This window comes from Gossypium arboreum, chromosome 12 (genome assembly GCF_025698485.1).
Source record: "Gossypium arboreum isolate Shixiya-1 chromosome 12, ASM2569848v2, whole genome shotgun sequence".
NCBI lineage: Eukaryota > Viridiplantae > Streptophyta > Magnoliopsida > Malvales > Malvaceae > Gossypium > Gossypium arboreum.
Window position 1 is genome coordinate 87303119 of NC_069081.1, and position 23598 is coordinate 87326716.

A 23598-nucleotide genomic window follows, 5' to 3' on the forward strand; every position below is an offset into this window, starting at 1 on the left:
ACTCATAAACCAGGAGTCGGGACAGTAAAGGGAAAGACCTTCGCTCATTCTCTGAAGTTAACTGCATCACTGTATTAATCTGTGAAGTTTTCCGGTAATCGGGTGGCAAAGATCCGTTGCCGGATTCAGCTATATGGTGTTTCCTTTCCATCCTTTTTCAAAACAGGGATGGGCATTTCATGTTGGATGGTACACTTGGCCCTTTTTCGGTCTTGTGCTCGTGGGCTTTAGTCAATTCTTCAATGTTTGTTTTATGGACTTGTTTGGTTCTAGGCTTTACTTTGGGGTCTATCAATATCATACGTGCCCTCTAAATAAGACGTAAGATTATTGAAGCCATAAAAATAAATTGGTAAAAACATCACTTTAGTCCCTCTCAAAAAATCATAACAATTTAATTTCTATCAAAATCAAAAGTGAGAAATTAAGGAAAATTAATCATAACTTTAATGTTTTTCATTATTTATACAATTAATCATAATCTTAATGTTTTTCATCGTAACTTAAATAAGACAGTCTGCCACTGATGTGACTCATCGATCGTGGGTTTAGGTTCCAACACCCGTTTATTTAAATTATTTTTCAGTTTAATAAAAAATTAATGTTAAAATATTCCATTAAAAAATAATTATTTTTTTTACGTTCTACATATATAAAATACCGTGTATTCTTTGGGTATTAGATACGGGTGTTGCCGATTGCTCAGGTGGCACCATAAAAAAATTATTTTTTTTTAAACTCAATAATTGCTTCAATCATCAGTGACAAGGGGGATGCCGTCGATTGCTTAGGTGGCACTATGGGTGCACTATTCATTCTGCCTATATTGATATTTAATGGTGGCCTTATCCTATTTCAATAAATTTTTTTTATATTATTTAGGTAAAAACTCCAAATTTTTTTATTGGTATAGTAACAATTTTTACCTTCAAAGTTTACAAATTCTATCAATTTTTGCCTTGATTTAACAAATTTAGCTTTCAACATTTACACAAATTATATAAACATTAAGAGCTAAATTTATAATTAAACCAATTAAAGTCATGTACAATTGATCTTCTTCTTTTTTTGAGAGAGTCCAATCCTCAACATCGAAAATGAGAAAGACCCGAGAGATATTTTTATCTAATAAATTTGAAATTGATTAAAAATGTAATGTTGTAAATTGAACTTGATGTATGGTCATCCCATAATGATATGAAAACAAGTTTAAGCTCAAGCACGCTTGTTGGCCTTAACCACTTGGGGTCGGATAAGGATTAATCTGAAATTTTATGTGATTTGGTGTCTATGTAAAATCAACTTGATTTTAGAAGAATATTAATATAAAATTGTTATGATACTTGCCGTCATTGGTCCAAAATCCAAATGGGATTGGGTCGGATTCTATCGAGTTCGTGCATCGAGTTTGCAAACCGAACTCGCATAATGATAGGTGTTTGCAGGATGGGTACCTACATTCTCCTGCGAAGCCACACGTGAGATCGCATATGAGACCGCATAAACATATGTTAGGTCTAGAGTAGGATACATGTTAATATGCATGAAACTTATCTAATATGTTATATCAATAAATAATACTTATATCATATTAAAAAGAGAACTATTTAAGGAAGATAGAAAAAAAATACTCAACAAAAATAATTAGTCTTAACAAAATGTGAATAACCCTAAATAAAAAGAAAGATAAATAGAAAAAAAAAACATAATGAAAATTGCGACCTCTGGTTGTTTCATGTTAGTATAATAGCTAAATCAGCAGATTTGGGCTCCTTTGACCAGGTAGTCAAAGAAGAATTTGGAGAATACATAAGACAAGGAGATGGAAAATGAAATGTAACTATCTACACTAGGAAACAAGAAAGCAATAGAATAGAGTGTAAGTTTAAAGGAGGGGAGGCCGAAATTTCTTGGTGTGTGGGATTTTGTAAATTATTACTACATCACAGCGTGTATGACTGAAATTACATATATGTTTGAATATTGTTCTTCGCTGACTGTATCCCATATTCAGTTATTAAACTAATACACTCCTTTTGCTTCGCAACTTGTTTTCTCCTAAACCTTAAAAATAAAGAAAAACATGGTTTAAAATTACTTATAGTTTTATTATTTATAGTTTTTCTCTAACTCATAAATAAAAAAATAATATTATTTTAACTTACGTTCTTCTACATTAACAATATACAGATTAAAAGTTAATTTATGTAGCAGTTGACAAAAAATAATCTTATATTACACCACTCCATTTCCTCGGAAGCGGGAATATGTAGTGTTGGAAGAAGAGAAACCACATACTTGTTCTATAATTAACATCAATCGTCGTATATGCTTTTAAGAGCCGAGGCCACATCAGAATTTACTCACACTTAGCTATGGGTTAAAGAAAAGAGATTGGTCGCTGGGTGTTCCATCCAAATGTTTATTAATGTTGTGGGGGGTAATACATGGCGCTCTGTGCTTTCCAACAAGACCGCTGTCCTTGTCTTAATTTCCCTTCCTTTAAAAGCAGTTTAATAATATTATTATTAATAATACACCAACTGTATATATATTAAGACCTAATCTTTCCGATTCGTGGCTTTGAATTTTTTTTTTTTTAAGGAATGAAATGCAACTTGCTTTGTATTTTCCCTTCACATTAAAAAAATGGAAGTTGACTTTGCTGCAAATACCAAGAAACTCTCTTCAACGACATAGCAACACTATTACTAATCAGCAGGTTCGTGGAGTTTGAGCATTGAAACTAAGGAATAAAGAAAAACAAAAAAAGAAAGAAATAGTTTATCTAACAAGGTGGAGAAATAATATTGCAGCACGAAACCTCATACACGTATGTATATATTTGGATAAATATGAATTAGCCAAAGTAAAAGCCTTTCCCTTGCCTGCTGCTGTGTAAGTGAGAGAAAATCTGGTTGACTTTTAAGACTAAAAATGTAGGCTTGTAATTTTCCAATAACTTTGATCAATTTAACCTCGTTTTCCTTTGCAGTATATATTCATGTAAGAGTTGGAAATGTTAGTCAAAATGTGATGAGTGAAAACAATATTATATATATATATTAATTTAAAAAAAAAATGAAAAGGCTAACCTTGAAGGGAATGCTACTTTAGGAGCATGCCAAGAGTGTGCAGGAAGCGAAGCGATGGCAGGGCAGGCACACGCGAGATCCTACAAGTATATATGTTAAGTGTATATTATTATTAATTATGGATGTAATCATAGAGGTGCTGTGGTGTGTGTGAGTGATGCTATATTATTTTTGAATGATATACAGTGATCAGATAGAGAGCCATAGCTAGGCGTTTTATTGGAGTAATAGAATAAAGGGTTTGCTTTCTTGTTGTGGCTTGTTAGGTTTCAGTTTAGTCGAGCAAAAGTAAAAAGTAAAAAGGATAATGTTGGGTGGCTAGTTGAGTTTAAAATGCAAAATGGGCGAGGTGTTTGGTGAAAGGGTCTTTAATTTTGGGGGGTTTTGTCTGGCTTCGACGACACAACCTTTAAAATCTGCGCCAAAGAGCATTTACTTCCCTCCTTCCTTGATTTTGCCAGTTTGAACCAATTTAATGCTCTGATCTGATATCTCTCTTACAGTCCTCCCTCCATTTTACTATAACCCAACAACGCCTTCTTCATCTCCACTCATCTCTTAGTCGCTGTCCATAAGACCCTAGTTACTACACGTCACATGCACTTCATCCTCATCTACTTCAACAACCTTCCTTCTTTTGTTACTGGCTTTTCTTTTTTGTTGGCGGCGTCATCGATGGCTTCGCCACCTGCGTTGTTAGGCGTTATGGGAGGAGCTGTCACGGCAGCCGAAAATAATGCCACTTTACCCTCGCATCCTTCTTCTTCTTCGACTGAGAACGTGAAGCCGAGTATAATTATAATAGTTTCTATATTTTCCATTACGGTGATTGTTTCCGTATGTATTTGTCTTCTCCTTCGCCACCTCAATCGCCGTTGCTTGCGTCACCTCTCTCCTTCATCTACGTCCACTATCACCGCTTCTTCTGCCCACCGTGTCAGTCCCGAACAATCATCACCACCGACAACTTCGTTGCTTGATTCGCTTCCTTTGTTCACATTCTCTTCAATTACTAGCCGCACCAACAAGGATTCAACCGTTTCCGGAGATTGCGCGGTTTGTTTGTCCAAATTTGAACCGATGGATCAACTCAGGCTTCTCCCTCTTTGTTGCCATGCGTTCCATGCTCAATGCATTGATACTTGGCTCACTTCAAACAGAACTTGCCCTCTATGTCGCTCACCTCTCTTAGCTTCCGATTCCGATCTCATAAAGCTTTCGCTTCAGTTTTCTAACGTATCCGCCGTGATCGGGGCTGGCGGCAGCGACAGTTTCCGGCTGGAGATTGGCTCCATCAGTGGCCGTCAACCAGGCTCCGAATCTGTTGAACGGGGAAGATCTTATTCCGTTGGCTCTTTCGATTATATCGTGGAGGAAGAATCAGAGATTACTAGGAATCAAACGCATCGGAGAAACTTGTCCGATAAGGAAGAACTTGGAGGAGCTGAGCCAGCTTTGGAAGCGAGCCTCGCCGGGGAAGTTGCTAATGAGAGGAGTTGGCTTAAGGACTACGTGGATAGGCTATCTTCTTCCTTATCGTCTCGTACCATGTCGTTTTGCAGCTCAGGTAGGTTCTTCACCGGAAGCAGTCGCCGAAGCGAAATCTCCGGCGCCACGGAAGATTGTGACGTGGAAGCCAATTGCATAGGTGAGGAGATCAGTGAAATGTTTCGTTGGTTCTCAGGGGTATGACGTAGGTAACGGCATTTCTGCATTTTCAGCTTTCACGGTTTGACCAGTTACTTCAACAATCACACTATTTTTGCTCCTTCCACTCTGTTCCTAATGAAACTTACGACAGAGAGTTAATGTTCAGAAATGGAGTGGACATAGCAAATTTTTTAAGTGTTGCCTGCCTCCTTTTTACCATTATATCCCGCTGCAAATATTAAATAAAGTAGTTGAAAGAATACAAATAGTTTCAACAGAATGTAATCCACGGTGATATTTTAGTAGACAATGCGTTAAAATTGCTTTTGACCGTCAAAACCTTATGGGAAATCAAGTTCCAAGACAAACCTGTAGTAACCAAATTGAAGACTCATGTTATCCGTATTATTATTAAATTTAATTTTAGAAATTCCGAATCTGATTTTCGATATTCAATTGCTTCATTAAAAGTAATGTATGAATGAGACCATTAGAAGAAAATAGTGCCTACTGGAACTGAACAACCAGATACCACCTGACCATCTCGCTCCCGCAGGCTCAATTGTTGAATATAAAAGGGAGAAGACAAACTTAACATGCAGGGTTTGGATTTGGGATTAACTATGAAGCTCCATAAAGGCCTACAAAACATGGGAATTGGGCAAAAAAAGGGAAATGAAGCTGTAAATTCAGCTGCAAGATTTCACATCAGCCTCTAACTAGGATAATCATATGATTAGAAAAAGAAATTCTGAACAAAAACAATGATAGGATGACAGAAGATGAGTTAAAATTCGAAAAGGCGCAATTCTATCATCCCTTCCTTCCTCTTTGGAGAATACCAAGCTACAACTTTTCCGGAACGCAGAAGCCTCAACGAGTAGCTCAAGCTGTATATGACATCTTCGATATGAGGGCCTAGTTTCCCAGCTTTAGAATTGAGCAGCAACTTTGAATCCACTCGAAACACTATTGGCCCTGCAACCTGCATATCCCAAAATGTGGAACTCTTTTAAGTAAATATATACCATGCCATGTGAGATCTGTATGCAATAATTAACTTAATCCAATATTGGTTTCAACAGTTTCCTAGAAACCTGCAATTGAATCATCATTTCATCGACCTCCCGTAACAGTTCATGAGGCCCCTCTATAAATTCCCTTTCAAAAGTACATCTCAACTGACACGAACCAGGTTAATACGTGTTAACGTGTTCAATTCTAAAGCTTGTTCATCAAGAACTCCATAAGAGTATGCAGGAAACTTGTGACCAAAAACAGCTAATAAAATCCACTATCAATGCCATGTTTTCATTTAAAAAGAAAGAAAAAGAGTAACAATCAAGCAAGGGGTATGGACAAAATTACCTGTTGTTGAAATATCAAATTTAGTCTGGGGGATGATAGAGATTTGTTTGCACTAGAACTCTGGAAAATTCTTTTGGCAAAAGATGAGAGTGAAGATAAGTCCAAACGAGCATCAACTCGAGTTAGATCGCCATATAGCTTACGAAACTGCCCATGCTGAAAAGTATAGCAAGCTGAACCGAAGAAATCCGCACTCAAAGGACTTCGCTTGTTATTGGTTGTGGGTATGTTATCCTCGCTCTGTGATTCAACATTTCTGGAGCCTTTCCCAAACCAGGCCGCACATGTGCCTCCTAGAATAAGATTAAGAAGGAAGAAAACAATAACTCAAAAAAGAAGCCTTCTCCAAAACAAACCAAAAGTAGCAAAAAATGAAACTTTTGGAATCACTAGTCTGAATAACTTGTTTCTCGATGCTGTTGGCTCTTCCAACAAGCAAGCAATAACGAAGGAATACCGATTTCCTTCAAGGTTTTGGTCTGATAGCATAATCTAAAATATAATATGATCTAAAGCAATAGAAGAGGATACCATAAAATGGTGGTATTGGTACTACTAGTATTACTGCATTGAGTGCAAAAATTGACAAGATCACTAGAGGGCAAGTTGGGAAAGTCAAGCAAGAAAAGTAAAAAAACCATACCCTGCAATACAGAAAACATACCTATAATTCCAGATATAGCAGCATGGGGTTCTCTAAGACGAACATCATATGATGGTCGCCAATATGAACCTTTGTCTGTCTTTATGATAAGATCCTCTTTTGTCTCCTTTTGCCTCCAAATATCCTTCCTCTTCTGATAGGAAAATGCAGCCTTTGCGCATAACCCTGGCATTAAAGCAGAAGGTGCCTCACCGTCAAGTGCATTGAAAGCCTGGGGATGGCCACTGTTTTTGTGTATGCCAAAATGATATTGCAACCCCGAGTCAGAAGGAAGAGAAGACATGTCTAAGGATATTGATTCTGGAACCTCCCAATATTTTCCTTTATGGTCCATAAAAAGCTCAGGCCATGCAGCATCTAATGTGATATCGTGATCAGGAAGCTGTAAATACACACAAGTGGTGCCATAAACATGTAGGTTAAAAAACTCTCATTCACCATCATGCAACCAGAAAGATTTGACATTATGAGTGTAGACAACATCAAAACTTTAAGCTTCTGAATCAAAAGTAGGCTTGAGAATTCAATTTGCAGAACTTATTTCGTGTTTTGAACACAAACAACTAGAATTTGGATTTAAAGTTCCATATCTGGCACTAATTCTTATATACTTGTTTATGCTACTAGCCATATGACTCTTAAATTCACCCAATTAAAAGTCCAACACAAATATAATAAAGAAAAATTGAAACAATACTTTATCATGCATGAAGTATCCCAGCAGCAAACCAATATTCCTATGCAATAACTGTCTGGAAACTTGCAAAACTTTGAAACTTAGCAGAGTTCACTAATATATAAAGGTAAAAATGGAAAAAATGAATGCGTGCATGATGTTTTCAAGGGAACATATGAAGGTGAATGGAGTTGAATTGCCTGCCTGGTGATAAATCTTAAACTTGTTGCGATAACCTTTCTTCTCGCCTTGTCGCTCCGTGCTCCACAATAGGGATGTAGAAGGAGACAAGGAAAGCTGTGTGGCCAATGCAACTGAATACAGTGACTTGTCAAGAAAATGCTTGGCTGCATCCCGGAAAACAGGGAGCTCCAACTCATCAGCACTCTGAAGTTCCGTTTTAATAGCTGAAATAAGCTTCTTTGGCCTAAACTGACCAATTAACCCAAACCACCTACATGTGCAAAAGATAAATAGTGTTTTTTGAGGCATAAAGCACAGCATTTGAGAACTAAAGTGAACAAGTTTGTAGCAAGAGAACAACTTTATGCAACTAAATCGATGTTAACCCCCCCCCCCCAATTTTCATACTAACCACGATTTTTCCAACAACCACATAAAAATCTTACCTTTTGCTAGACAAAATAGAGAAAAAAAAAAGGGTAGAAACCCAAGAGAGGGAAGGGAATACCAGTTAGAAGTGGAAGGCCTAAGCAAGAGAGTCTGAAGAGAGAAAGAGCCCAAGTCTTTCTGAGAAGGAGGAGATACTGAAGGAATGATACCCAAAGGGAAGCCATTTCTGAGAAATGAAAGCTGCTGAATTCGAAGGGCTTTGCTGGCTCGAGCTCCATCTAAAGGAAAAGGCTCACCTGGAACTGACTTGGCCGAGCCATCCAAAGTCTGCGGGGAGGATATGCTCTGATCCCAAAATGCAGAGTCTATTGCCGATTCCAGGTTCGCCATTTTTGGCTAAACTTTTGCGCTTGACTACTTGGGGTTTGAGGTTTGGTGTTTTGCCTTATCTGAGCTGTTTTTGTGGCATTTTGAGATGATGAGAGTACATAAAAGGGTTTTTGGGGTGTTTTGGCCTTATGTTTAGCGCTTTGAGGAAGGGTTATAATTTCAAGGTGAGTAAGGGTTTAAGGGCGTTTTTGCTTCTGTTTCTGTTTAAGATGGTGGCCCAGCAAAGCTTCTTATTCTGGAAATTCAATTTCATTTTTGGTAAAAGAAAAATATGCCTCAATATTTTGTTATATAGTAATTAAATTGCTAGTCAACAATTCATCATATCCCCTACTACATGTTTATCATTCTAAATATTTGAATATTTGTGCTACTTTTTTAGGATTTGGATGATATTTGAATTTAGATATTTCAATTATGGGAGTTGAGTTGCTAATATTCGAATCTATTTTATTTTTTTTATAAAAATGATGTTTTAATTAGACCTGATTATGGCCGGATCGGGTCAATGCAAAATTTTAGATTCATTTTTTAGACCTTGACTTGGCTCGAAAAATAGAGCTAAATTTTGCCCCAAGTCTAGTCCAAATAAAAAATGCTAAACCCAAGCCTAATCCAACTTACCCATATTAGATTTGTTTTTATATAAAAACAAATTTAAAAATATAATACATCAAATACACTACAAATATTAAAATAAATGTTTCCCAACAAATTAAAAATATATTAAAAAAAGTTTTATATTTAAATAACACTAAAATAATAATTGCAACTTATCAAGCAAATAATAACAAAAAATAATAAACAAGAATTATATAATATCCAAATAATAATAACAAACTAGTGGCAATATAATAATAAATGACAGCAAAACAACAAATAATAGTGAAAATATAAGGCAAATTTGGGTCGAACCTAAGCAAAAAATTTTACCTGAAGTCCATCTCGTTTAGAAAATGGGTTATATTTTTTTATCTAAATTCATTTTTCAGATTTATAATTTTTTTTCTAAATCCTTCTATTTTTATGACAACTTTAAGCCCGAATGAGTGATCTGGTCCATGTAACAAATGTGTCAGAGGGAATTATTTTAGAGCAGTGGAAACAGGGAGGAAATGAGTGATGTTGGTATGCATTGAGTGGTTGTCTTGAGGCAGAAAGAAGCCTCATTAATAATGAGTTCCAAGGGTAGTAGTACCCAATGTCCATCTTGGGAACCATATTCAATGGCTCCGAACATACAGCAGGTAATGTTGTAAGAGATGATGGCTATGGGGTGGGACTGTGGCAAATTTGGGTGGACCTTCCCGGAAAGAAATAAGCATAGCACCATCCTTGTGAATAACCTTGATTTTATTTTATTATCATATAAAGTTTAGTGCATTAGACAATTTTACATTCATTAAGGTAAAATTGTTAAACACATTTGTCTGTTTTGTTTTATTATCATATAAATAAAACATGTATTATTTCTTTTAAAAATAAAATAAAATGTTTTAAAAAAATTAATTTATAATTTATGAAATAAATAGTAATGTCTGGAAATCATTTTCGCGTCTCTCTCAATCACCATGGCTCCTATTTCAGCTCTGGCGAAATACAAGCTGGTTTTCTTGGGGGATCAATCTGTGGGGAAGACCAGTATCATCAGTCGCTTCATGTATGATAAATTCGATAACAATTACCAGGTGTTTTTCTTTCTTTTTATTATACTCCTCTCATTGCCCTTTCATGTATTTTTACGATCCGCCTTGGATCTGATCATACCTTTATTTGGTTGCGATTTAGATTGCCTAACTTCCATGTTCTTTTAAGATCTTGTTTGCTCCCATTTCTGAAATTTGTCTCTTTTTTATTTACCAGGCTACCATTGGTATCGACTTTCTATCCAAAACAATGTACCTTGAAGATCGAACTGTTCGATTGCAGCTTTGGTGAGTCTGTTATTGTTCATCTTAACCTATTGTATTTTCAACTTTTATGGGTTTATCTTAACTTAGCGTGCTAATGTATACCCACTTTAGATTCTGCCTCTTTTTCCTTGTATGTATCAAGTATCTTGTTTTAGCATGGAATCACTATTGCTACTTGAATTTTGGATTAACTTCATAAGGTGTCATTGTGTTAGTTGGAAATTTTGGTTTCAAATGTTTGTGAGGGATAGAGTTTTGCTTCTTTTTTTTTTTTTTTTTAAAGTTTCATGTTTGAAAAGAGTGGCATCTTTGATCTTTATTACAGGGATACTGCAGGGCAGGAAAGGTTCAGGAGTCTTATACCAAGCTACATTAGGGATTCCTCGGTGGCAGTCATTGTCTATGATGTAGCAAGTATGGTATCATTTCACTCTGTTTTCTTCTTTCACTATCTCATTGTATGTTTGCTTGTTCAAGCTATTGTGTTTTATGCATGTTTCTGTAGGACATTGCCAATTTCTAAAATGCAATCTCGAAGATTTATTCCTGTTTAGTTAATTGTTCGTAAAAGTGGGGTGAAGTTTTACCAACTTCTAATTTTGATGGTGTAGGCAGGCAGTCCTTCTTAAATACTTCAAATTGGATTGAAGAGGTGCGGGCTGAACGGGGAAGTGACGTTATCATTATGCTTGTGGGGAACAAAACAGATCTTGTGGACAAAAGGTAATGTTATTTCATCTTTATTGTTGAAGAAAATAAGATTGGTTGCCTTCCTTTCTAGTTTCCAATTGCCTCAGGCATTAGTTTGTGATCATTACTTCACTGTTGTGTATTCGGTGGCTGGTTCAACAGGCAAGTCTCGGTGGAGGAAGGAGAAGCCAAGGCTCGTGACATCAATGTTATGTTTATTGAAGCTAGTGCCAAGGCTGGTTTCAATATCAAGGTAAAGTGGTAAACAATTGGTAACCTATCATCATGTATATATATTCCTAGAAATATTAAATTGATTGTATCTGTTGCTGAAGAACATTGTTGTGCTTAGGACTGCATTGTTGTTTTGGGATAATATTGAGGAGTGACTGATGGTTTGATCAGTTTTTTTACATCTTGTTTGTGCATGCATCTCCAGTCCAACATGACAAATATTGCACCATTAGCTGATACTAAGATTTGTTTTCTCTCCTCCCCGCAGCATTGGTGAGCAATGTATTGGCTTCTCTCACTCTTTCTGTTGATCACATTTTACAGGCTCTATTTCGGAAGATTGCAGCTGCATTGCCTGGAATGGAAACACTATCTTCAACAAAGCATGAAGACATGGTGGATGTGAATCTTAAGTCGAGCAATTCAAATGGATCGCAGTCACAACAAGAGTCAGGAGGATGTGCCTGCTAATACCCAAAATTATTCATCTCAGCATTTCTTTTGTGCTTCCATGATCCTACTAAGTGTATGTAAGAAATCTTGTTTTGAAGCACTGGGTTTGGTCGAATATTTGAGCATATAACTTGAGAGAGAAGATATTGGTATGGTAGTTAGGCTAGTCCTAAGTCCTAACCAGTCATATATGAGTAGGGTTCTTGTGATCTCAAGCAAGTATGCCAGTTTGATTTTGCTTATTTAAATTAATAGTGGATTTGCTTTGCTCTTGACTATGTAAAGAATATTATTAGCTTCACTTTAAGCGATTTTCCTCGTCAGTGATGGTTGATGCGCTATTCCATTTTTTTCCTTCTTCCAATATATATCGATTGAGCTTTAGTTTTGTTCGTACTATTGTTGATGTAACAAGACATTGGTTCAAATGTACTTAAATGCATGTTATCTTTCAATTTAAAGATTTTGAGGTATATAGATAGTAGTAGGAATTAGATAATTATATATATTAGATTTTGATCTAAAATAATTAGTCTATAATACTTTTTAATGTATCTTTTGAAAGGTTCTTTAATTCCTAATGAATGACAAAAAAAATACTTATAGTCTTTTTGTTATGTTTTGCAGTTACTTTAAAACAGATAAGCTTTAAAACTATAATATAAAATTCATCCAATGTGATGAAGAATAGAACTAATTTGAAAATAATCAAATACGTTGTACACATCGCATATGTACGTGATGAAGCCAAGATTCATACGTCATAATTATAAGTTGTAAATGATGAAAGTCAAACTCAAACTTTCAAAGTTTGAGACTTTATTTTTTACTAACTATTCCAAGTATAGCAAATAAATTTTAATTTTAAAATTTGAACACTGTTACGTGAAAACAAAAACCAAACATACATGACAAAAAGAGCTAGAAGTACTTGATATTAAAAATTCTCAAATTCAATTTTTTTATTAAGTTATTTTTTTTTCCTAATAAAGAATATTAATAAAAAAATCTTGTCCTAAAGCGGGTGGTAGTTGAAGCTAGATATTAGAACCCGTGGGCAACTGTGACCACTTTGTACAAACTAGACTTTCTCCGGTCTTCCATAAAAAAAATATCATTAATATTTGACTTTCCATTATAAAGTAACATAATAATGAAATTCTCTTTCTAATTTTCCAATAAAGTTACTCTATTGGGCACTGCCTGTGTGGTGGTTCTCAATTTTACGATAGCATTTATACAGAACAAAATGGTCCCTTCTTTTGTTTATGTTCTTTCTTTTGTTTTTACACACATTCTCACTTTGTCTTCTTGCTTTGATTCAACGGTCCACTCCTTCACACCATGACTGGTAATGCCGCTTTCTTTTTCCCTGCTTTCTTAAGCCAAATACTTTACTGGGTTCTGAAAGGGTTCTCTTCAGAATCGGATTTATTTTTACTATGCCGATAAGATTCCTTTTAAATGACTGATGGAAAAAAGGGGGCTTTCGTGATAAATCTTGAATGTCCCTTTTAGCTTTTTATGTATAGATTTCATTACTACGCTTGTTTTAGCGATTCGTGATGATATGATTCTTTACCAGTCTAGTTTTTGCTTTGAAATATAAATATATATATATATATAGCAATGAAGTAAAAGATGATATACCTTGTGTTCTAGCTTGACTTTGTGAACATCCGATAGGTTTTGGTCAAAAACTTGGATATTGCCAAGCAAATCAGTTAATTGGTAGGCTATTTTTCTTTGGAAATTTATATTTTTGGTTCTATTTCATGTTTGCTTACTTGTAATTTCCAGGACCCCGTTGAAGATTCCTAATATAATCCAAGGGAGGATTTCTAGATTATTGCATGAATGGTCTTGCATGTTTTTCTTATGTTCTTGAAGTGGTCCTATTTTTTTTCTTTATGCTCTCTATAAGAAGAGTAGTTCTTTTTATCCTCCATATTTGTTTTACTGTCCATGTTAAGGTTTGTGGAAGGCCCTTCTAACAATGTCGATAAAGGTATACTTGTAACTTGAGAAACAATTTAACCCTTAGTTCCTACCTTTATAAACAATATTTGTGCTTGAGCTTGAAGTGTGTTGTAAATGTTAAGTTTATAGTGCTGGGATTTGGAAGACTCTCTTTCATGCTCTCTTGTTGGCAAAAGTCAACATTAGTTCTCTTGATGTTAGAACATTGATCTTATTTCATTAAATTTGAGTTTTCTATTGTTCAATTGCAGATAATCAAGAATCTATTGTCAACAAGGCGGAAAATTTAATGGATGAATCACCATTTCTTAAACTGAAGCGGTGGCAATGGTGGCTTTTGGTGGCAATCAACATATTCTTCCTCATTGCTGGCCAAGCTGCAGCAGTTCTTCTGGGGAGATTTTATTATGATAAAGGTGGAAACAGTAAATGGATGGCCACTCTTGTGCAAACTGCTGGCTTCCCAGTCCTTTGTATCCCCTGGTTTCTTCTTCGCCCTTCTCGGGAAGCTTCGACTTCTTCCACTTCACCTTCCATCAAAACCCTTGCTCTGCTATATTTTGTTCTTGGTGTACTTCTTGCTGGTGACAATATGTTGTATTCTGTAGGGCTTTTGTATCTCTCAGCCTCTACTTATTCGCTCATTTGCGCAACTCAATTAGCTTTCAATGCAGTTTTTTCCTACTTCCTTAACTCACAGAAGGTCACTGCTTTGATTCTCAACTCAGTGGTCATCCTGTCATTGTCTGCTGCCTTAATTGCAGTGAATGATGATTCAGATGGGCCATCAGGAGTTCCCAAGGGGAAGTTCCTTATCGGCTTTCTCTGCACCCTTGGAGCTTCTGCCCTTTATTCCCTTTTGCTTTCCGTTATGCAACTTTCATTTCAGAAGGTTTTGAAAAAGGAAACATTTTCTGTCGTTTTGGAAATGCAAATCTGTACATCAGTTGTTGCAAGCTGCCTATCGTCTACCGGCCTCTTTGCAAGTGGTGAATGGAAGAGTTTGCAGCACGAGCTGGAGGTATTTGGCACCGGAAGAGTTTCATACGTGCTGACATTGGTGTGGACTGCTATAACTTGGCAAGTATGTGCTGTTGGTGTTGTGGGGTTGATTTTTGTTGTGTCATCTCTCTTCTCAAATGTAATCAGCACTCTGTCTCTGGCTGTTACCCCACTAGCTGCACTGGTAGTTTTCCATGACAAGATGAATGGTGTGAAGGTAATAGCCATGCTTTTGGCTCTTTGTGGTTTTGCTTCTTATATTTATCAAAATTATATTGATGATAAGAAGGCAAGGAGGTTGCAGACCCATGTCCGGGAAATCCAGCATACTGCTTGATATGTTTGGTACCAATGTAGACACACTCAATATTTTCTGTGAAATTATGTCTGTTTTTTGTTCAACTGGGAGACCAAACATTAGTTTATAGCTTACTACATTGCAACAAGATCTCTAAAGATATAAAGCAAGTTATTTATAAGCAAAGCACTAGTGTTTGTTAGTTTAATACTCAGGATTTTGCAGGGAAGAGCATTTGTATTTGCTGAACTTCGATTAATACAACTGATTTTTTATGGTTCATTCATGTGAATTGTAAATGTTTTGATAATTTTCTTGTATGATGCTGTTGTTGTAGGTTTTGTCAACCAAATGATTAACTACAGCCACTATTGTACAATGGGTTTCAAACCATGCTTATATTTAACAAATCTATTATAAATGTACATGCATGTGTCATGGAGTTAGAATTTTAGTCTCACAATTCGTGTAGTTTTAGGCAATTTCTTCGCTACAAAACGTCTAAGTCAACCTAACTCCCAATAATTGAGGATTCAAACAAAATTCCTCCAAGACACTAACGAAAAGCAAAGTGGAAGCAACCCAAATGTTGAAAGAACTCGAAAGATGAGCAAAGCGAATTCTATTACTCAATGAATGAAATACAATGAGAGGGTGAGGCCTCTATTTATAGTTGAACCTCCCAAAATCAACGGTACTGATTAAAGTACATCAATGGCTAGGATTAAAAGTTATCTACAAATCAAATCTTTAATATTATAAAATATTATCTTCTAAGATTTCAAGTCATCTTTAAGCTTGCATATCTTCGAAGATTACGTTCCATATTTGCATGCTTTGTAGATGGACTTTTAATCTCTCCAAGCAACGGGCCATTTCGGTTCGACCAAATGACCTCCCTTGAACATGATGGGTCTCACAATTGTGCCATGGTTGTGGGCTTCCATGCACAACCCATGACATTCTTCCCTACCTGTTTTAGCGATGCCCTCGTCGTGTCTTCCACATTGAATTGATCTATCTTGTCTTAGAATTGCCATAAGGCCTCAGTAGGTTCCCAACTTATTTCACTATTGGGAAGTCTCTTCCACCGAACTAAGTATTCATGCCACGACATATAATACTTTTGTCCGATCACACGGCCTGTTTCGATGCTTTCAACTTCACGATTGTAAGAGACCTTCACTCCCATTGGTGCTCTTTTGGATTTGCCTCAATTTGGATCCTCATGTAATGACTTAAGCATATTGACATGGAAAACCTAATGAACCTTGAGTTTTGGTGGCAACTCAAGTTTGTAGGCCACCTTACCTACTCTCTTTACAACTCGGAATGGACCCTTATACCACCGTACAAGCCCTTTGTGCAAGCCATTATTGCGCAAAATCGAATGCAACTTTGTAAGGACTGAATCACCAACATGAAATTCCATATCCCTACAATTCTGATTGGCCCACTTCTTGTTGCGCTTACTTGCCTTATATAAACAAGCTCTAGCTAAATCAGTCTGCTCTTGCCAATCCTTTGCAAAATAAACATGTTGGATTTGGTCCTGTATAACGGGTCACTACAGCATTGGGTGTGAGTGGTTGTTGCCTTGTCATTATATTGAACGGACTTTGGTTCGTGGCCCCACTTCGCTGCAAGTTGTATGAAAATTGGGCCACATCCAACAATTTTGACCAACCTCTCTATGTGGCACTCACATAGTTTTGAAAATACGTCTCCAACAATGCATTCACTCTTTCAGTTTGTCCATCGGTTTGGGGATGCATGCTAGTGGAATAGTTCAAGCCAGAGCCCATCAACTTGAAAAACTCTATCGAGAACTAGCCCGTAAATCGCCATTCTGATAACTGATGATAGACTATGACACTCCCTAATATTTCACTACATGTCTAAGGAACAAATAAGTCGCCTCCTCAGCAGGGCACTCATTAGTTGCTGGAATGAACCTTCTATACTTAGAAAACTTGTCCACCACAACAAAACCCATTAGACTTAGACAGACCAACAATAAAGTCCATGGATACACTCTCCTATAGACGGTTCAGAATGGACAAAGGATGTAGCAATCTGGCCGGAGTCTTCAACTTTACATTGTCATGTTGGCACAAATTTTCACATAGGTCTCAACATTATCACCTATATGAGGCCAATAAAAGTGGTCCTCCAAAAGATCCATAGTGTGGTGTATACTTGGATTGCTAGCTCATCTCGAGTCATAACACTTCTTCATAATTTCCTTGTGCAAACTCCTATATTAAGGCACATAAAGATGATGCCTCTGAGTGAATAACAATTCCCCCTCAAGCCAAAATCGCCTCATTCTTTCGTTCTTGGCAAGCTCGATTAAATTTTTGGCTGTGGGATTATGGGACAATCCCTCTCGAATGTGCTCCAATAGAGAGCTATCAGGCTGACTAATTGTCGTAAACTCAATCTTTTGGCTAAGCGCATTAGCCACAGTGTTGGCACTCCCCGACTTGTATTCCATACTAAAATCAAACTCTGCTAGGAAAATCTGCCAATGAGTCTGCTTGGGAGGCAAATTTTTCTGGGTTAGAAAATAACTATTTGCAACAGTATTAGTAAATACCATGAACTTGGAACCCAATAAATAGTGCCTCAAAGTGCGCAAACAATGCACCACAATGATCATCTCTTTTTCTTGAACTGTATATCTCCATTCCGTCTAATTAAGCTTTTGACTTTCCAAAAGCAATTGGATGCCCATCTTGCATCAGTTCTTCCCTAATTGCATATCTTGATGCATCCGTGCGTACCTCGTATGGCTTCGAATGATCTGATAAAGCAAGTACGAGCTCCCTCGTCATCATTTGCTTAACTTGGTTAAAGCATTCTCACGTTAAGGATTCCAATCCCACATCTTAACTTTCTTCAACAAGTCGTCAAGGGTGCGATGATTTTAGATTATCCTTTGATGAAGTGTTGGTAGTAGTTTACCAACCCAAGGAAAGATATCAATTCTGTCACCTTGGTTGGTGGTTCCCAATCAACAATGACCCGGATTTTTCTTCCATCCATCTGAATCTTGCCACCTCCCACAACATAGCCTAAAAACGGTACCTTGCGTTGGGCGGATGAACACTTATCCTCTTTGACATATAACTATTTTCCTGCAAGGTTTGGAGCACCACCCTCAAATGTTACACATGCTTCTCAATTGATTTAATGTACACCACAATATCATTAAGATAAACAACCATAAAACAATTTAGGAAGGATTAAAGTACCTTATTCGTAAGGGTGTAAAATGTGGCTGGAGCATTCGTTAGCCCAAAGGACATTACAAGGAACTCATACGAACTATAGCATGTCACACACATTATCTTTGGGCCTTCAATCTCTCCAAACAAGGGGCCAATCTGATTGGGCCAAATGATCACCCTTAAACATGATGGATGGCACAAGTATGCTATAATTGCGAGCTTCCATGTGCAACCCATGACACATGCACAAACAAATTTAAATTATTTAATTCAAGGAAAAAGAGGTGGCGCCAATTATAATACTAATTTATTTTTTAAAAATATATAAATTTATGGAATATGTTTTAACTATAACATTTTTAACTAAATTCCTTTCAAACCCACTCGACAGGGAGTTCTAATTCAAGAAATGGAGGCTCGTTTCATTCTTCAAAGTGCGTTAGGTTTTATTAGCCTTTCGGGACTTTGTTTTATATGGTACTGAAGTCATTCGTTAATTTATATGAGATGTACGTTTTGCAAGCAGTGCTGTATGTTGCACTTGTATTCTCTCTAAATTGAAGCAACCTCTATTTTGTTTCTCAAATAAAATAAGACTTCTCCATTGAGGCACAAGCTAATTCAATTAGTCTAGGATAGAATAAGCTTAACCACCAATAATATAATACATTTTACCATCATTTATAAGAGAATGAGCTAAGTGATTGGATTAAATACCTTTTTTCTGAAATATATTCATAATGTGTGATGCCAACTTAACAAAATAGTATATAAATTTTTGGTTTTTTTTTTTTTTGAAATAAAATGAAAAATAACATGATGAATTATGGTTAACTCCTGGTCTGAAATTTAGATAACAGGAACTCAAATTCTGTCATCTCCCTGCCATCAACTGTTTGGCATTTAATTAGGATGAAACGTTGTTTGTAGGCAGCACATGGAATAAGTGAGATAAGATTAAATGACAGATCCATAATTATATGTTTGGTTAGAAATTTCAACCATAAAATTTATCATCTCTTTTGTGTGCTCTTCTCCATTTAATATTTTGCTGAATCTGTTACACAATTAAACCGCCCCATCATGCAGTTTGAAGGAAAAGAAGGAAGAAAAATAGTTGGTTTCAAAAGCTCTTAAACATGCAAATAGCTTTCAAATAAGATGGTGGGAGTAAAAAAATTAAGGAACAAGATATGGACAGTACTAAATTGAGAACTGCACCTTTTCCTAGATTGTGTTTGACCTACTCTTTTTGATGACGTGGAGGGATATTATTGGAGTAAAACTAGGGTCTTGTGTTGTGGGGGATGTTAGAAAGCGCCCACCATGGCCAACCAGAAGTGCTGATGCGGCAGTTGCAGAACCACTGACACTCACCATTCTTTTATATGGTTTTTTTATTTTTTTTAGTTTTGTTTTGCCACCTCATTGATGTTTATCCACGTGGCTGCATTGCTTCAACTTGATCGTGTTTTCAAGAATTTTGGTCCCCACATATTTGTCCCTTGCTTTGGGTTAAGGTTTGGTTGGAAGAGGAAGCAGCATATACAATTTTCATGTTCAAATTCATCCAACATTACCAATTAAACTGTTATAAAAGAACAAAAAATATTGTAAAAATTTTAAGCTATACAAATAAATTAATCAATGAGATTTTAAGACGCACAAAGTGAAGCATTAATAGGATCAATTAATCAATTCTATTGATTGGTCTTCCTCTTAAGTGAGCCCGCACAATCTCTTTAATCTGCATCAAGATAATATCTTCAATCAAGAAAAATAAACCAAAATACCTCTTATTTTTCTGTCTCTATATCATATACAAATATGAACTCCAAGCAATTTTGAATATAACAACAAGTCAGGACTTTCTTAAGTTTAGACCATAAATATAAGTTAATTAAATTTATCAAATATAATGGACGAGCTACCTTTGGATTATAATGGTTTATACGAGTTCAAATTCTAATGGTATTAAGGACATGTTTAATAGTGCTTAAAAAAAAATTACTTTTGGCTCTAAAATTTATTTTGGAAGAAAAACTGTGCTAAACAAACTGTTTTTGTTGAAATTTTAACTTTTCTCTTTCAAATAAACTTTTAGTGTTTAATTATTTTTTATCACTCCAATAACATAATACTTTTCTTTTTTTGGTATTTAATTACAAAAATATTAAAATTATTAATTAAAATAAAATTTTAAAAAATACTAATTACAAATATTTAATGATTATATTTAATATTTAAAATATAATTTATATATTCTAATTAAATTTTATAAATAATTAATATTTATTACTTAGAAATATTTAAAATTTATATTTCATATATTAAAATATTAACAACAAGTTATAATAAAATTTTTATATTCTTACTAAAATATAATAATATTAACTAATTTAAATATTATTTAAATGTATATTTATTACTTGATAATAACATGTCTAAAATAAATATTTTATTTTTAAAATTGTCTTTTGACAACAATGCTAAACACTTAAATTTTAAACTAAACTTTTCAAAAACATTTCTTAAAAATACATTTTACAGCACTTTTAAAAATATTGCTAAACTACTCCTAAGTCATTTATGTGGGTTGAAATTTTGAAATTTTGATATAATGAAGTTTAAGAACCTTGGTTATACTGAAAAATTATTGAATATAGGAGGCTAGCTAAAATTTTCATTAAAAAAAAACTAGTCCCATAAATATCATATTCTATAAAATAATTGTTTTAGAAAACACTAAATGCAGGAACTAACAAATTTTGTATCTCTTTTTTCTTTCTTCTCAAAAAGAAATACAATAATAATTTAGGAATCACAAAGTAAAAATTGCACAAAAGCAATGGCATAATCGTAGTTTGATATGTCATTTGCAAGTAGCTTCACTCTAAATCACAAGTGTGTCTGGTCATGTATCAACAGTTTATCGACTCAGTGGTTATAGCTGACTCGGCCAAAATCAGCAAGCTTCCTGGACCTATTTGCACAAAACCCCGCGGCGGTTGCCAGGTGGGGCTTCATCTGCGGCCTACCTTCGCCTGCAAACGACTTGTCAGGTGGCAATCCACCCTTTTGGTTCCACTGTCGGTTAGGACTCGCCCTCACGAGCGGACTCAAGCAAAATGCTAATCCCGACACGTTCCTTGTTCGTGTCTTCCCCCACCTCGCCGCCGTTGGCGTCCTCTTCCACTGGGGGGAAGCTTCTAGCGTGCTTACCGATGGCGATTGATCACACTCTTCTCCTGAATCCACTTCAATCGCTGGCGACATTCCACGATTTACGACCCGGCATGATTTTCGACAGCCAGGATCAAATTGGCCAAAATCTTCTGCATGAGTCCTCGAAGATTTGTGCTGCTTTCGATGAAAGGCAAAGATTGCTGAGAACCAAGACGAGGACGACCCATCGCACAAGTCCCGATGAAACTGAGTCCCAGCACCCGAATTGAACTTATCGGATCTCGGCCTGAACAGATTCGAAAACATCGAGAACTTGCTCTTCTTTTTGAAAGATTTGGCGGCTTCAAAATCGGCGGTGGTTATGGTACTGTAGGTGGGGCCCATCTGAGGAGTGCTGAAAAACCGCTGGTGGTGGATCCCCGAGGCACTGTTTTCGTCGGATTTCCGTCGGCTGACATAAGGAGAAACAGAGCGAGGGAAAACCAGCGGGGGCGGATTAGGTTTCCGACAGTTCTCAGCAACGCGCGTTAATTGAGCCTGTTGGTCTCGGGTCTGCGCAGCCATGAGCGCCAGAAGACGTTCTCGTAGACATGTCGCACACACGCCGGCGCTGCTACTTAGGTCGGCAAGGTGCTTCTTACACCTCATTTGCTTTTGTTTTATAAAAGAAGAAAGAAGAGCTTTTGTTGTAGTCCTATGTTAGTGAATTGTGAGTATAACCATAAAAAAAAGGTTGTTTCGGGATGGGACATAAGTGGATGTTGTTGTAAGATGTAATGAAGCTGCAAAAAGTGATGGAGAGAAGGGAGGACTTGTTGGGTGCTTGAGACTTGCTGATCATATGAATGTGTGTATTTGTAATGGGGTTAACTTATCTCTTTTGGCATCTTCATTTAAATTTAGAAAGAAAAAGATTGGTCAATGACGACCCAAACCATTGTTTAAAAATGAGGCCACGCTATATCACAACGGCAGGATCTCAGGGGGCATTACTTTTTACGTGGATCATAAAGCAGTGGTTTGAATACCATACTTTTTCTTTTTCTTCAATTTTGAATCAATCAATACTCATCTTTATTTTCTTACTTAGCAGTAGCATATTGAGGAAACCTGGACTCCGGTCTTTTGAGTTTTTCCCTCTTAGTGCTCATCCAAAATATTTCGTCATTACAATTTGTAAGATATCTTGCAATTTTTAGCCTTGATTCTGATGCCTCCCTTGCATGTGGAGATATATTAATAAGGGAAAACTCTTTAAATTCATTGACCTAATTTTAGTGAGATGCGCGTGCTAAGTTGTTGCGTCAGTTATGAGGATGGGGCATTACAAAAAATTTCGGATAAGTTTAGCATTGTTTCTTAAAAGTTTTTTTTGAGCAAAAGTTAAAATTTTTTTCTTCTACTTTTGGTTAAAAAATACTTTGCAACACTTTTAAAAAGCACAAAAATATCTTAAAAAAATACAAAAACATCTTATTTAATAATGTTTTTACCTGAAAGGTACATTAAACTGATCCGAGGATGTTGGTGATTGTCAAAGCCAGGCACGCGCTGCAGAAACAAGTGGGCTAGTTGGATTTCATCTCCAGTTCCATGGTGGTTGACCCGAATGCCAGGTGACGGACATATATTTGTCGGTATTCCCTCTACCACAGCCTGGATTTATGGATGATTTTTGAGGTCCCATTTTCAAAGTAACAAAAAAGCTGTATTATTGTTCTTGCATGTCAAAGTATGTGTATTATGTATGAACACTTTAGCATATGGCTAAAAGAAAAATGATGTGGGAGCTAGTTTGAAAGGATATATGCACTAGATCACGTTAACACTAATCACATTTTACAAAAACTTGCATATATATATAAGATAGAAAAAAGATTATATGAAACTATGATTTTATGTTATTCTCTATTATCATATAAGATAATTTCAACTCGGAGCACATATTCTTACCACTTCAAACCACAAACCTTATTTTAATTACTATTATTGGATGCAGGTTTTCATGTTAGGTGTATGGAGCTTTTTTAATTTTTGCATAAAAAGAAAATTATATTCAACCAATTTCTCCATTATTTTATCCTCACCTGAAGTTGAAATCTTTGTTTGAGAACCATCGGAATTTTAAACTCCTCAACTAGACTAAAACAAATACTACAATTTTAAGTCAATGAAGGCAACATCGAATATATT

General features: G+C 35.9%; 5 protein-coding genes across 6 annotated transcripts in view; 3 read left to right on the forward strand and 2 right to left on the reverse strand.

The window, feature by feature from the left end:
* The window catches only part of LOC108478374 (ras-related protein RABH1b-like), a 74275-nt gene extending 62108 nt beyond the window's left edge, over positions 1 to 12167 (forward strand). Inside the window, exons 2-7 of the mRNA XM_053022788.1 lie at positions 9972 to 10104; positions 10280 to 10350; positions 10655 to 10743; positions 10941 to 11052; positions 11182 to 11272; positions 11578 to 12167. Of these exons, the coding sequence (XP_052878748.1) occupies positions 9988 to 10104; positions 10280 to 10350; positions 10655 to 10743; positions 10941 to 11052; positions 11182 to 11272; positions 11578 to 11724 (627 nt within the window). The 5' untranslated portion in view covers positions 9972 to 9987 and the 3' untranslated portion in view covers positions 11725 to 12167. The remainder of the gene's footprint in view (positions 1 to 9971; positions 10105 to 10279; positions 10351 to 10654; positions 10744 to 10940; positions 11053 to 11181; positions 11273 to 11577) is intronic.
* LOC108479805 (E3 ubiquitin-protein ligase ATL4-like) lies at positions 3030 to 5182 on the forward strand. The gene has a single exon (XM_017782602.2). It carries the CDS (start codon positions 3693 to 3695, stop codon positions 4785 to 4787), a length of 1095 nt encoding a protein of 364 aa, XP_017638091.1. The 5' UTR covers positions 3030 to 3692; the 3' UTR covers positions 4788 to 5182.
* LOC108479804 (protein TRIGALACTOSYLDIACYLGLYCEROL 4, chloroplastic) lies at positions 5337 to 8660 on the reverse strand. Its single transcript, XM_017782601.2, has 5 exons — positions 8145 to 8660; positions 7658 to 7907; positions 6778 to 7159; positions 6114 to 6406; positions 5337 to 5730 (listed from the first exon to the last, which is right to left on the reverse strand). Exons 1-5 carry the CDS (start codon positions 8414 to 8416, stop codon positions 5533 to 5535), a joined length of 1395 nt encoding a protein of 464 aa, XP_017638090.1. The 5' UTR covers positions 8417 to 8660; the 3' UTR covers positions 5337 to 5532.
* A 690-nt stretch (positions 12168 to 12857) lies between the features above and the next one.
* Positions 12858 to 15268, forward strand: LOC108478316 (probable purine permease 11). 2 transcript variants are annotated; one of them, XM_017780763.2, is made up of 2 exons: positions 12858 to 13057; positions 13938 to 15268. In XM_017780763.2, exons 1-2 carry the CDS (start codon positions 13051 to 13053, stop codon positions 15023 to 15025), a joined length of 1095 nt encoding a protein of 364 aa, XP_017636252.1. In that variant the 5' UTR covers positions 12858 to 13050; the 3' UTR covers positions 15026 to 15268. The 2 variants fall into 2 exon arrangements, with proteins under 2 accessions (XP_017636252.1, XP_017636253.1); XM_017780764.2 differs by lacking the exon at positions 12858 to 13057 and adding an exon at positions 13093 to 13437.
* A 5631-nt stretch (positions 15269 to 20899) lies between these two features.
* On the reverse strand, positions 20900 to 22427 carry LOC108478837 (uncharacterized). Its single transcript, XM_017781296.2, has one exon. It carries the CDS (start codon positions 22051 to 22053, stop codon positions 21157 to 21159), a length of 897 nt encoding a protein of 298 aa, XP_017636785.1. The 5' UTR covers positions 22054 to 22427; the 3' UTR covers positions 20900 to 21156.
* Positions 22428 to 23598: the final 1171 nt, after the last annotated feature.

What these genes read in the sequence shown, in the direction of transcription:
- LOC108479805 (XM_017782602.2), top strand. Translation starts at nt 3,693, where the DNA reads ATGCACTTCATCCTCATCTACTTCAACAACCTTCCTTCTTTTGTTACT.
- LOC108478837 (XM_017781296.2), bottom strand. Translation starts at nt 22,053, where the DNA reads ATGAGGTGTAAGAAGCACCTTGCCGACCTAAGTAGCAGCGCCGGCGTG.
- LOC108479804 (XM_017782601.2), bottom strand. Translation starts at nt 8,416, where the DNA reads ATGGCGAACCTGGAATCGGCAATAGACTCTGCATTTTGGGATCAGAGC. An exon ending in AGTTTAAGATTTATCACCAG is followed by an intron (nt 7,160 to 7,657) that starts GCAGGCAATTCA and finishes GTGTATTTACAG; the next exon opens with CTTCCTGATCACGATATCAC. An exon ending in TGCTATATCTGGAATTATAG is followed by an intron (nt 6,407 to 6,777) that starts GTATGTTTTCTG and finishes ATCTTATTCTAG; the next exon opens with GAGGCACATGTGCGGCCTGG.